Source organism: Salmo salar, unplaced genomic scaffold (genome assembly GCF_965601325.2).
Source record: "Salmo salar unplaced genomic scaffold, fSalSal1 ptg000221l, whole genome shotgun sequence".
NCBI lineage: Eukaryota > Metazoa > Chordata > Actinopteri > Salmoniformes > Salmonidae > Salmo > Salmo salar.
In genome coordinates this window covers 1454639-1469280 of record NW_027675333.1, presented here as the reverse complement: position 1 = coordinate 1469280, position 14642 = coordinate 1454639, and the positions used below count along the sequence as shown (strand labels likewise).

The 14642-nt window shown below is 41.7% G+C and overlaps 2 protein-coding genes across 4 annotated transcripts in view; one reads left to right on the top strand and one right to left on the bottom strand.

The window, feature by feature from the left end:
• LOC145867183 (uncharacterized) overlaps window positions 1–4832 on the bottom strand; it is a 32412-nt gene extending 27580 nt beyond the window's left edge. The window contains exon 1 of the mRNA XM_082971233.1: window positions 4691–4832. Coding sequence (XP_082827359.1) covers window positions 4691–4832 — 142 coding nt within the window. The remainder of the gene's footprint in view (window positions 1–4690) is intronic.
• Window positions 1–14642, top strand: part of LOC145850252 (tripartite motif-containing protein 16-like) — a 698685-nt gene that overhangs the window by 382920 nt on the left and 301123 nt on the right. The window lies entirely within an intron of this gene.

Below are 14642 nucleotides of genomic sequence, written 5' to 3'. Positions count from 1 at the left end.
TCCATACTTTGCTGAAACCTGTTCTGCCAGATCATGTCCTTAAAGACTAGAATGTTCCATTGTGGTTACCCAAAAAGATGACAAGATAGTTCACACATTCATCATCCAGGGTTACTATCAAACATATATGTTACATTTCTGGTTCGTCCATAACTTGTTTCCTGCTTGTAGCAGGCCGTGTTTACAGGAATCCTTTTCTCTAACTAGAAATCATGTGATTTCATGAGAATATTTTTCTGCAGTGAGAGTGTAATGCAAGTCAAGCTGTCCTTGGATGAATGTCAACAAGATTTATAACCAGCATTGTTAAATTAACTGTTGTAATTAAAAAAAATCAATGCTGTCATTTTCTATGTTAGCTAGCTTTTACAATGTTTTATTGTCACAGACACCAGATAGATGCAGAGAAATGTGTTGTTTTACAGGGTCAGCCATACGGCGCCCCTGGAGCAAATTAGGTGTAAGTGCCTTGCTTAAGGGCACCAACAGATTTTTACCTTGACGGCTCAGGTATTCAAACCAGCAACATATCAGTTACTGACCCACCACTCTAACCACTAGTCTATCTGACCATACCAGTTACTGACCCACCACTCTAACCACTAGTCTATCTGACCATACCAGTTACTGACCCACCACTCTAACCACTAGTCTATCTGACCATACCAGTTACTGACCCACCACTCTAACCACTAGTCTATCTGACCATACCAGTTACTGACCCACCACTCTAACCACTAGTCTACCTGACCATACCAGTTACTGACCCACCACTCTAACCACTAGTCTATCTGACCATACCAGTTACTGGCCCACCACTCTAACCACTAGTCTATCTGACCATACCAATTACTGACCCACCACTCTAACCACTAGTCTATTTGACCATACCAGTTACTGACCCACCACTCTAACCACTAGTCTATCTGACCATACCAGTTACTGGCCCACCACTCTAACCACTAGTCTATCTGACCATACCAATTACTGACCCACCACTCTAACCACTAGTCTATTTGACCATACCAGTTACTGACCCACCACTCTAACCACTAGTCTATCTGACCATACCAGTTACTGACCCACCACTCTAACAACTAGTCTATCTGACCATACCAGTTACTGACCCACCACTCTAACCACTAGTCTATCTGACTATACCAGTTACTGACCCACCACTCTAACCACTAGTCTATCTGACCATACCAGTTACTGACCCACCACTCTAACCACTAGTCTATCTGACCATACCAGTTACTGACCCACCACTCTAACCACTAGTCTACCTGACCATACCAGTTACTGACCCACAACTCTAACCACTAGTCAATCTGACCATACCAGTTACTGACCCACCACTCTAACCACTAGTCTACCTGACCATACCAGTTACTGACCCACCACTCTAACCACTAGTCTATCTGACCATACCAGTTACTGACCCACCACTCTAACCACTAGTCTATCTGACCATACCAGTTACTGACCCACCACTCTAACCACTAGTCTATCTGACCATACCAGTTACTGACCCACCACTCTAACCACTAGTCTATCTGACCATACCAGTTACTGACCCACCACTCTAACCACTAGTCTATCTGACCATACCAGTTACTGACCCACCACTCTAACCACTAGTCTATCTAACCATACCAGTTACTGACCCACCACTCTAACCACTAGTCTATCTGACCATACCAGTTACTGACCCACCACTCTAACCACTAGTCTATCTGACTATACCAGGTACTGACCCACCACTCTAACCACTAGTCTATCAGACCATACCAGTTACTGACCCACCACTCTAATCACTAGTCTACTTTGAGCACTTGCACTGGGCCTCCACTGAGTCTCCATGTGTCAAGCAGTACAGAGAAACCCCCTCTAGATGGCAGCAGAGGCTCTTGGATCTACCCTGTCTATCCACCAGTTTAGTGACCTTGTTCCATCAATATGTCCATACTACTTCACAACCCATTTGAGGTCTTGACCAGCAATGTCCCATTGGGCTCAACCAAGCCGAGAGTGAGGTTCTAGAAAGAGGACTGACTTTCATACCAACTCCTAAACAGGTGGACTGACTTTCATACCAACTCCTAAACAGGTGGACTGACTTTCATACCAACTCCTAAACAGGTAGACTGACTTTCATACCAACTCCTAAACAGGTAGACTGACTTTCATACCAACTCCTAAACAGATGGACTGACTTTCATACCAACTCCTAAACAGGTGGACTGACTTTCATACCAACTCCTAAACAGGTGGACTGACTTTCATACCAACTCCTAAACAGGTGGACTGACTTCCATACCAACTCCTAAACAGGTGGACTGACTTTCATACCAACTCCTAAACAGGTGGACCTACTTTCATACCAACTCCTAAACAGGTGGACTGACTTTCATACCAACTCCTAAACAGGTGGACTGACTTTCATACCAACTCCTAAACAGGTGGACTGACTTTCATACCAACTCCTAAACAGGTGGACTGACTTTCATACCAACTCCTAAACAGATGGACTGACTTTCATACCAACTCCTAAACAGGTGGACTGACTTTCATACCAACTCCTAAACAGGTGGACTGACTTTCATACCAACTCCTAAACAGGTGGACTGACTTTCATACCAACTCCTAAACAGGTGGACTGACTTTCATACCAACTCCTAAACAGATGGACTGACTTTCATACCAACTCCTAAACAGGTGGACTGACTTTCATACCAACTCCTAAACAGGTGGACTGACTTTCATACCAACTCCTAAACAGGTGGACTGACTTTCATACCAACTCCTAAACAGGTGGACTGGGAGGAGCTCCGGAGGGGATCTACACGTCTATCATAGAGATTGAAGTTATAAGATCATTGTGAATATGAAACAGATTTTCCTCAGATACTATTTCCAAACCCCTCACATTGGGAACCTCAGTTGGAGTCAGAAACTATACAGACTCTGATACGTAGGGATGTGGCTTCCTTTTCACTATTCAGAACCAGACCTGTTTATCAGCTTAACCTTACAAATGGTTAAAAATCAAGCTCTAGAAATATAGTGATTAAACCAGCAGATAAGGGGCTCAGATTGTTGTAATGGATAAAGTGAATATCTTCTTGAAGCCAATAGACAATAGGATCATGTTAAACACTATGTTCCATTGTCCCACTCAACACAACCGGAAAACACAAAGATTAATCCAGGAGATAAACTGTATGAGGATAAGTACATTACAGATAAACAGATGGTCTGTCTTTTTGGGACAGATTCTCCAAGGCCTAGGCAGTTTTACTTACTGCCTAAAATAGACATCTCCTGAGACGTGGGCGGTTCCCTGCAGCTGACCAATAGGAAGTGATTGTGTCTCAGAGACGTGGGTGGTTCCCTGCAGCTGACCAATAGTAAATGATTGTGTCTCAGAGACGTGGGCGGTTCACTGCGGCTGACCAATAGGAAATGATTGTGTCTCAGAGACGTGGGGCGGTTTCCTGCAGCTGACCAATAGGAAGTGATTGTGTCTCAGAGACGTGGGCGGTTCCCTGCAGCTGACCAATAGGAAGTGATTGTGTCTCAGAATCTTACTGTATTGCTGAATATATAGACATTTATTGCTGAATATATAGACTTTTATATCAACCCTCTACCCCAGAAACACCCAGCTATGTTCAGGATACTGATGAATGAAGGGTTTATTACTATTGTAGTACTGACTTTTATATCAACCCTCTACCCCAGAAACACCCAGCTATGTTCAGGGTACTGATGAATGAAGGGTTTATTACTATTGTAGTACTGACTTTTATATCAACCCTCTATCCCAGAAACACCCAGCTATGTTCAGGATACTGATGAATGAAGGGTTTATTACTATTGTAGTACTCTTTTTATTAACTTAGCTACTGACTTGTTCTATTGTTGTTGCATTGTCAAGAGGTTAACCTGCAAGGAAGCATTTCAGTACATAATACTTGTATTGTACTTTAAATTATTATAGATATTTTAGGGTTGCCATGGATTTCAAGCAGGCAATGCCATCAGGTCCAAACCCAAAACAAGGAAATTGTAGGAGACAGGCGTGTTGGGGTTTCCTGCCAGCATGACCACCCGCTTCACTTCCTGAACATGAAAAAGGGTGAAAGGTGGGATGCAGTAATAAGGAGTTTTTTTCAGTTTATTTTTCAGTATTTTATTTGTGTTGATTAATTTAGTTAATTTAGTAAATTGTATTTAGTTATTTAGTGCAGATAATGATGTACTTCTTCTGTAGTTTGTCAGATGCAGTGAACCTGCTGAGAGATGAAGGAGGGGATGAGAGGCCAGAACATCAACCTCATCTTCATGGAGGACATTGATGTCAGATGCAGCTGCATGTGCAAGTAATTCATCTTTTTTATTCAAGATCTCATTGACTTTAACATTTGAAAAGCAGTTTCTCCAACAATAGTTTTAACATGAACATTTTGTCCATAACTTTTTAGAGAAACTTTCCTGAATTGAATCATGGGACCAAATTGGTTGTTCCAGGTTTCCATGCTGATGGACATGACTTGCCATGTCAGGTACTTGAACAGGATCATTAATATTATCAGTAGGTATTAATTCATATTTTATAAGGTTTTAACCAAATAACCCTTTTACCATGGTATGACATGATTTTATATTTCTAGATGAAATTCAACACCCGATATGTGGAAGGTGCTGGACTGGCAGATGGGGAGCAGATGGAGAGGCTGTGGTCGTATCTGAGGCGCTTTGGGAAGGTCACCAAAGAAATGAGGCCGTCCCATCTTATTGACCTCCTGACTGATGCACTTCTCCACCATGGGAAAACGCCAGAGGCTACGTTAGTACACTTGGAATTGTTATTCATTTACTTGATGCTGGTTGACTCTAGCGATGTTCCTAACATTTCCTGTTGTTTTGATGTAGTGGACTCTCTGCCATAGAGGGTTTCCCCAGCAACAGACGTTGCAACAGAGGCAAAAAGGGAAATGGAAGAAATTGCACAGTCTCTTCCAGGTAAACCATTGTATCAATAATCTAAGCATAGAATTTCAGTATTGATTAGAAATGTTGTCACATCTGTCACTGTTGTTATGTTTTAGGAACAACACTGGACACCATTAGGGATTGGGGAAGGAATATCAGTGTTGTTATGTTGTAGGAACAACACTGGACACTATTAGGGATTGGGGCAGGAATATCAGTGTTGTTATGTTTTAGGAACAACACTGGACACCATTAGGGATTGGGGCAGGAATGTCAGTGTTGTTATGTTGTAGGAACAACACTGGACACCATTAGGGATTGGGGCAGGAATGTCAGTGTTGTTATGTTGTAGGAACAACACTGGACACCATTAGGGATTGGGGCAGGAATGTCAGTGTTGTTATGTTGTAGGAACAACACTGGACACCATTAGGGATTGGGGCAGGAATGTCAGTGTCGTTATGTTGTAGGAACAACACTGGACACCATTAGGGATTGGGGCAGGAATGTCAGTGTTGTTATGTTGTAGGAATAACACTGGACACCATTAGGGATTGGGGCAGGAATGTCAGTGTTGTTATGTTGTAGGAACAACACTGGACACCATTAGGGATTGGGGCAGGAATGTCAGTGTTGTTATGTTGTGGGAACAACACTGGACACCATTAGGGATTGGGGCAGGAATATCAGTGTTGTTATGTTGTGGGAACAACACTGGACACCATTAGGGATTGGGGCAGGAATGTCAGTGTTGTTATGTTGTAGGAACAACACTGGACACCATTAGGGATTGGGGCAGGAATGTCAGTGTTGTTATGTTGTAGGAACAACACTGGACAACATTAGGGATTGGGGCAGGAATGTCAGTGTTGTTATGTTGTAGGAACAACACTGGACACCATTAGGGATTGGGGCAGGAATGTCAGTGTTGTTATGTTGTAGGAACAACACTGGACACCATTAGGGATTGGGGCAGGAATGTCAGTGTTGTTATGTTGTACGAACAACACTGGACACCATTAGGGATTGGGGCAGGAATGTCAGTGTTGTTATGTTGTAGGAACAACACTGGACACCATTAGGGATTGGGGCAGGAATGTCAGTGTTGTTGTGTTGTAGGAACAACACTGGACACCATTAGGGATTGGGGCAGGAATGTCAGTGTTGTTATGTTGTAGGAACAACACTGGACACCATTAGGGATTGGGGCAGGAATGTCAGTGTTGTTATGTTTTAGGAACAACACTGGACACCATTAGGGATTGGGGCAGGAATGTCAGTGTTGTTATGTTGTAGGAACAACACTGGACACCATTAGGGATTGGGGCAGGAATGTCAGTGTTGTTATGTTGTGGGAACAACACTGGACACCATTAGGGATTGGGGCAGGAATGTCAGTGTTGTTATGTTGTAGGAACAACACTGGACACCATTAGGGATTGGGGCAGGAATGTCAGTGTTGTTATGTTGTAGGAACAACACTGGACACCATTAGGGATTGGGGCAGGAATGTCAGTGTCACCCTTGAGAGGCAAAAACCTGCTCTGTGCTGGGAGGAGCAATATGTTGCAATGCTCCAGCAACATACAATTGCAATGTATGTAATTCATTTCAAATGACTAAACAAAGTTGTTATTTTTCGACATGCATTATTGTATGCCCTCTGTAATCCATGTTTTATTTTCAGGGTACAGCAGGAAAGTGGAGATGGAACAGCTGGTTTTCAGCTTGTGCAGTTCGATAGGTACTTCCTCAGTTTTTAACAGTGTCATTGTTAGATCAATGAATATAATTGATCTCCCTGGTCAAAGAATTTAGAACCTTTCTGATGACAGAAAACTGAAGACGATGGAGAGGAAGAACAGCATCCTCCATCGATGGTCCCCCACCAGCAGTCTCATCCAGACTGCAGAGTAACATATTGATGGTCCCCCACCAGCAGTCTCTTCCAGACTGCACTCCACAGACTGCAGAGTAACAGATTGATGGTCCCCCACCAGCAGTCTCTTCCAGACTGCACTCCACAGACTGCAGAGTAACAGATTGATGGTCCCCCACCAGCAGTCTCTTCCAGACTGCACTCCACAGACTGCAGAGGAACAGATTGATGGTCCCCCACCAGCAGTCTCTTCCAGACTGCACTCCACAGACTGCAGAGGAACAGATTGAGGACCAATCTGGAGGGAACCTTCAGTCTGCTGCTAGAACGGAGGTTCCTCTGTGGCCTGAAAATATGCAGGTTATAGATATATATTCAACAATAGGAACAAGTCAGCTCATATCAGTTCTATGATAATTCTGGGTGGTCAAACACAATAATAATGTTTATTTGTATCTGAACTTGGTTTCTGTTGCTAATGATCTATTGTTGGATGGTAATCAGAGTAATTTTATAGCAGCTTTAGGTCATTTTTTATGTATTTTTTATTTAGATTGGATTACCTTTAACATATTTTCTGTCTGTATTATCTGTTATCAATAGATGGTCAAGGTATTGATTATGTCACACTCTGACCTAGGAGAGCTGTGTTTTCTCTGTTTAGCTAGGCCAGGGTGTGATAGGTGGGTGGGCAATCTATGTTTTATTTTCTATGTTTTGGCCGGGTATGGTTTCCAATCAGAGGCAGGTGTCTTTCGTTGTCTCTGATTGGAAGCCATACTTAGGCAGCCTGTTTTTCCTTTGTCCTTGTGGGTAGTTATTTTCTGTTTAGTTGGTGAAACCTGACAGAACTGTTTTGCTGTCGTTTTGTTTGATTGTCAGAGTGTTCTGAGTAAAATAAATACAAGATGAACATCTTCCACGCTGCACCTTGGTCTACTCCTTTCAACAGCTGTGACAGATTATCTGTTATCAATCGATGGTCAAGGTATTGATTATCTGTTATTAATAGATGGTCAAGGTATTGATTATCTGTTATTAATAGATGGTCAAGGTATTGATTATCTGTTATCAATAGATGGTCAAGGTATTGATTATCTGTTATCAATCGATGGTCAAGGTATTGATTATCTGTTATTAATTGATGGTCAAGGTATTGATTATCTGTTATCAATAGATGGTCAAGGTATTGATTATCTGTTATTAATTGATGGTCAAGTTATTGATTATCTGTTATTAATTGATGGTCAAGGTATTGATTATCTGTTATCAATAGATGGTCAAGGTATTGATTATCTGTTATAAATAGATGGTCAAGGTATTGATTATCTGTTATCAATAGATGGTCAAGGTATTGATTATCTGTTATCAATAGATGGTCAAGGTATTGATTATCTGTTATCAATAGATGGTCATGGTATTGATTATCTGTTATAAATAGATGGTCAAGGTATTGATTATCTGTTATCAATAGATGGTCAAGGTATTGATTATCTGTTATCAATAGATGGTCAATGTATTGATTATCTGTTATCAATAGATGGTCAAGGTATTGATTATCTGTTATCAATAGATGGTCAAGGTATTGATTATCTGTTATCAATAGATGGTCAAGGTATTGATTATCTGTTATCAATAGATGGTCAAGGTATTGATTATCTGTTATCAATAGATGGTCAAGGTATTGCCAACTGCCTGTCCAAAAGGCCACGGTCGGTAGTAGCATAAAAACACATGTGAAGGACTACAACCTGAGGAGACGAGGTTTGTCCTCACAGCTCCTACAGGCCCTGGTGTATGAGGATGCAGTGCAGGTGGACAGCACTGATTGGTCCTGGAGAGCAGGAGGAGCAGAGGATGATGGGGAGGTTCACCTCAAGCTAAGGCTCTTGGTGCTCTTTGTGAAGAGAAGCGGTAGATTGAGGATGATGTCTTCACTGCCAAGATGTTCTACTCACATGAGCAGGAACTGATCGTGGAGGCCTTACAACATTACACAGAGCAGGAACTGATCGTGGAGGCCTTACAACATTACACAGAGCAGGAACTGATCGTGGAGGCCTTACAACATTACACAGAGCAGGAACTGATCGTGGAGGCCTTACAACATTACACAGAGCAGGAACTGATCGTGGAGGCCTTACAACATTACACAGAGCAGGAACTGATCGTGGAGGCCTTACAACATTACACAGAGCAGGAACTGATCGTGGAGGCCTTACAACATTACACAGAGCAGGAACTGATCGTGGAGGCCTTACAACATTACACAGAGCAGGAACTGATCGTGGAGGCCTTACAACATTACACAGAGCAGGAACTGATCGTGGAGGCCTTACAACATTACACAGAGCAGGAACTGATCGTGGAGGCCTTACAACATTACACAGAGCAGGAACTGATCGTGGAGGCCTTACAACATTACACAGAGCAGGAACTGATCGTGGAGGCCTTACAACATTACACAGAGCAGGAACTGATCGTGGAGGCCTTACAACATTACACAGAGCAGGAACTGATCGTGGAGGCCTTACAACATTACACAGAGCAGGAACTGATCGTGGAGGCCTTACAACATTACACAGAGCAGGAACTGATCGTGGAGGCCTTACAACATTACACAGAGCAGGAACTGATCGTGGAGGACTTACAACATTACACAGAGCAGGAACTGATCGTGGAGGCCTTACAACATTACACAGAGCAGGAACTGATCGTGGAGGCCTTACAACATTACACAGAGCAGGAACTGATCGTGGAGGCCTTACAACATTACACAGAGCAGGAACTGATCGTGGAGGCCTTACAACATTACACAGAGCAGGAACTGATCGTGGAGGCCTTACAACATTACACAGAGCAGGAACTGATCGTGGAGGCCTTACAACATTACAATAAGACTAATAGGAACTAATACTAACATTATTGAGGGCAGAAACTATGAAGAGGAGGAGGATGACTATTATGATGTCGACGATGACGATGACAACGATGGTGATATTGATGGAGGAACAGATGAATGAGGCTGAGGGTGATGACTACAACAACGATGGTGATATTGATGGAGGAACAGATGAATGAGGCTGAGGGTGTTGACTACAACAACGATGGTGATATTGATGGAGGAATAGATGAATGAGGCTGAGGGTGATGACTACAACAACGATGGTGATATTGATGGAGGAATAGATGAATGAGGCTGAGGGTGATGACTACAACAACGATGGTGATATTGATGGAGGAACAGATGAATGAGGCTGATGGTGATGACTACAACAACGATGGTGATATTGATGGAGGAACAGATTAATGAGGCTGAGGGTGATGACTACAACAACGATGGTGATATTGATGGAGGAATAGATGAATGAGGCTGATGGTGTGTTGTTTTTAACATGTCCATTGCTTTTTAATTGATGTCATTGTATTCCTCCCCTTTGTTTATAATGGTATGTTTTTTTGCTCTTTTGGGGTTGAAAGAAGCACATTTCTGTTTAATTGTTAGATGTGATACAGGCCAGTGTTGCATGTCATTTACTATTGATGTCATGGTGAGGAGAACCTGACTTGAGCCTGATATTCCCCAAGAGTCTAATGGAATAGACAGGTTTGCTTCCTCTAAAGTATTGTCTTTTTATTGACCTGTTAGTTGTGGAGTTTGTAAATATATTTTATTTAACCTTTATTTAAATAGGCAAGTCAATTTAGATTATTTTGCAAATATTGTCATGTGAATATCTAGATCACCATCATCAATGTAGATTATTGTGTAAATATTGTCATGTGAATATCTAGATCACCATTGTCATCTTTAAATAAATGAATAACTTCTGCAGCTGATTCTGCCTGGCACCCGCAAAATTTAACCGTCCAATAATGGAATTAGTAACTAAGGATTGTAGCTTTAAGGGTTCAGTATGTAGCCTACAGAGAAACACATTCAGAGATCAAGCCTTGTCATTTCAGATAAATTCACTTTGCAGGAGAGGGGAGACTGGAGGCCATGGTGGGGTCAAAGTAGCACATTTAATAAATAATTATTCTAAACAAAAACATTGTTTCTATTGAACCTGCCATACTAATAAAGGCATTTTAATCAATTATATGAAGAGTGCCTTGGTCCTCCTTTCTTTTTGATGACCAACTCACCCCCTTTACCAAAGAGCACCTTCTGTCTACCAACATTTACTATTGTGTACCTTAGTAGCGCTTCCCTTCCTCCTCTTTCTACTAAACCACAAAGGGGTTAGAACTACAATTCCGGCGCCATTTCCGGTTGCCGTCGCTGGACGCGATGCAACGTGAAACAGGGAGTTGTAGTTCTTCACAGAAAGCCCAGGTGTATTTAAACCATTACAGTTTTAACATTTACATTTTAGTCATTTAGCAGACGCTCTTATCCAGAGCGACTTACAGTAGTGAATGCAGACATTTCATACATTCCGTACTGGGAAAAAAATGACACACAGTTCCTCAGCACTGGAACATTTTGGAATCACAGTCATGAAACCCCCCTTAAACATATGACACAATGTTCTCACTACAACTGAGGACTCTTCCAGTGGTGGACTTTATGTTAATAAATAGGTCTCAAATCAAATCAAAGTTTATTTGTCACATGCGCCGAATGCAACAGACCTTAGAGGGAAATGCTTACTTACAGGCTCTAACCAATAGTGCGAAAAAAAGGTATGTGTGTGTGTGTGTGTGTGTGTGTGTGTGTGTGTGTGTGTGTGTGTGTGTGTGTGTAAGTAAGTAAAGAAATAAAACAACAATAAAAATACATTTGAAAATAAGAGTAGCAAGGCTATATAAAGACATCGGTTAGTCAGGCTTAAGAGTTGTGAACTACAAATATGGCGTCTTTTTGTAGTTTTCTTCCTAACTCTAACCCTAGCTCAGTTGATCTGCTTTATCAATGGTGCAACATTCAACCCCTCCAAAATGCCTTAATTCATCTGATGCATCCCTCACACAGATCCACTGACATCCGAATCACTATTTCAATTTGTCTACAGACTCAATAGTATTTGCATTTCAAAATGCAGTATTCTCATTCATTTTGATAATTCTTTCTCATTAAGGGACATTCACTCAGAGGATTTGTTCAGATCAATGTGCTGCTCTAACATTTTAACACTGAGCCATGTGACTATACAGTAGCCTACATCTATAGTCTACTGTAAAATCATATGCTGCTTTAGGCTAAATACTATAGTTTTCTGTGTGTTTCAAAAGGACAAATGGAAAGAGGTCCTACTGTATTCTAGATGGTGGTGTAGAGTATCTACAATGTGACCTCCCTAAATAATGGTGGTGTAGAGTATCTACAATGTGACCTCCCTAAATAATGGTGGTGTAGAGTATCTACAATGTGACCTCCCTAAATAATGGTGGTGTAGAGTATCTACAATGTGACCTCCCTAAATAATGGTGGTGTAGAGTATCTACAATGTGACCCCCCTAAATAATGGTGGTGTAGTGTATCTACAATGTGACCTCCCTAAATAATGGTGGTGTAGAGTATCTACAATGTGACCCTCCCTAAATAATGGTGGTGTAGAGTATCTACAATGTGACCCCCCTAAATAATGGTGGTGTAGTGTATCTACAATGTGACCTCCCTAAATAATGGTGGTGTAGAGTATCTACAATGTGACCCTCCCTAAATAATGGTGGTGTAGAGTATCTACAATGTGACCCCCCTAAATAATGGTGGTGTAGTGTATCTACAATGTGACCTCCCTAAATAATGGTGGTGTAGAGTATCTACAATGTGACCTCCCTAAATAATGGTGGTGTAGAGTATCTACAATGTGACCCCCCTAAATAATGGTGGTGTAGTGTATCTACAATGTGACCTCCCTAAATAATGGTGGTGTAGAGTATCTACAATGTGACCCTCCCTAAATAATGGTGGTGTAGAGTATCTACAATGTGACCTCCCTAAATAATGGTGGTGTAGTGTATCTACAATATGACCTCCCTAAATAATGGTGGTGTAGTGAATGTACAATGTGACCTCCCTAAATAATGGTGGTGTAGTGTATCTACAATGTGACCTCCCTAAATAATGGTGGTGTAGGGAATCTACAATGTGACCTCCCTAAATAATGGTGGTGTAGTGAATCTACAATGTGACCTCCCTAAATAATGGTGGTGTAGTGTATCTACAATGTGACCTCCCTAAATAATGGTGGTGTAGTGTATCTACAATATGACCTCCCTAAATAATGGTGGTGTAGTGAATCTACAATGTGACCCCCCTAAATAATGGTGGTGTAGTGTATCTACAATGTGATCTCCCTAAATAATGGTGGTGTAGAGTATCTACAATGTGACCTCCCTACATAATGGTGGTGTAGTGTATCTACAATGTGACCTCCCTAAATAATGGTGGTGTAGTGTATCTACAATATGACCTCCCTAAATAATGGTGGTGTAGTGAATCTACAATGTGACCTCCCTAAATAATGGTGGTGTAGTGTATCTACAATGTGATCTCCCTAAATAATGGTGGTGTAGAGTATCTACAATGTGACCTCCCTACATAATGGTGGTGTAGTGTATCTACAATGTGACCTCCCTAAATAATGGTGGTGTAGAGTATCTACAATGTGACCTCCCTAAATAATGGTGGTGTAGAGTATCTACAATGTTACCCTCCCTAAATAATGGTGGTGTAGTGTATCTACAATGTGACCTCCCTAAATAATGGTGGTGTAGAGTATCTACAATGTGACCTCCCTAAATAATGGTGGTGTAGTATATCTACAATGTGACCTCCCTAAATAATGGTGGTGTAGTATATCTACAATGTGACCTCCCTAAATAATGGTGGTGTAGTGTATCTACAATGTGACCTCCCTAAATAATGGTGGTGTAGTGTATCTACAATGTGACCTCCCTAAATAATGGTGGTGTAGTATATCTACAATGTGACCTCCCTAAATAATGGTGGTGTAGTGTATCTACAATGTGACCTCCCTAAATAATGGTGGTGTAGTGTATCTACAATGTGACCTCCCTAAATAATGGTGGTGTAGTGTATCTACAATGTGACCTCCCTAAATAATGCACAAGTTACATTTTAACTTCATTCAAGAGGAGAGAATGTAGGAGACTAATAAAGCAGGTAGAGGACCATTTTATGGGGCTGAAACCTAAAGCGGCAACTGCAGCGCAATCAATAGGAGGTGAACAGCACCTGGTGCTGATAATATAGCAGCACAATCAATAGGAGGTGAACAGCACCTGGTGCTGATAATATAGCAGCACAATCAATAGGAGGTGAACAGCACCTGGTGCTGAAAATATAGCAGCACAATCAATAGGAGGTGAACAGCACCTGGTGCTGAAAATATAGCAGCACAATCAATAGGAGGTGAACAGCACCTGGTGCTGAAAATATAGCAGCACAATCAATAGGAGGTGAACAGCACCTGGTGCTGATAATATAGCAGCACAATCAATAGGAGGTGAACAGCACCTGGTGCTGATAATATAGCAGCACAATCAATAGGAGGTGAACAGCACCTGGTGCTGATAATATAGCAGCACAATCAATAGGAGGTGAACAGCACCTGGTGCTGAAAATATAGCAGCACAATCAATAGGAGGTGAACAGCACCTGGTGCTGAAAATATAGCAGCACAATCAATAGGAGGTGAACAGCACCTGGTGCTGAAAATATAGCAGCACAATCAATAGGAGGTGAACAGCACCTGGTGCTGAAAATATAGCAGCACAATCAATAGGAGGTGAA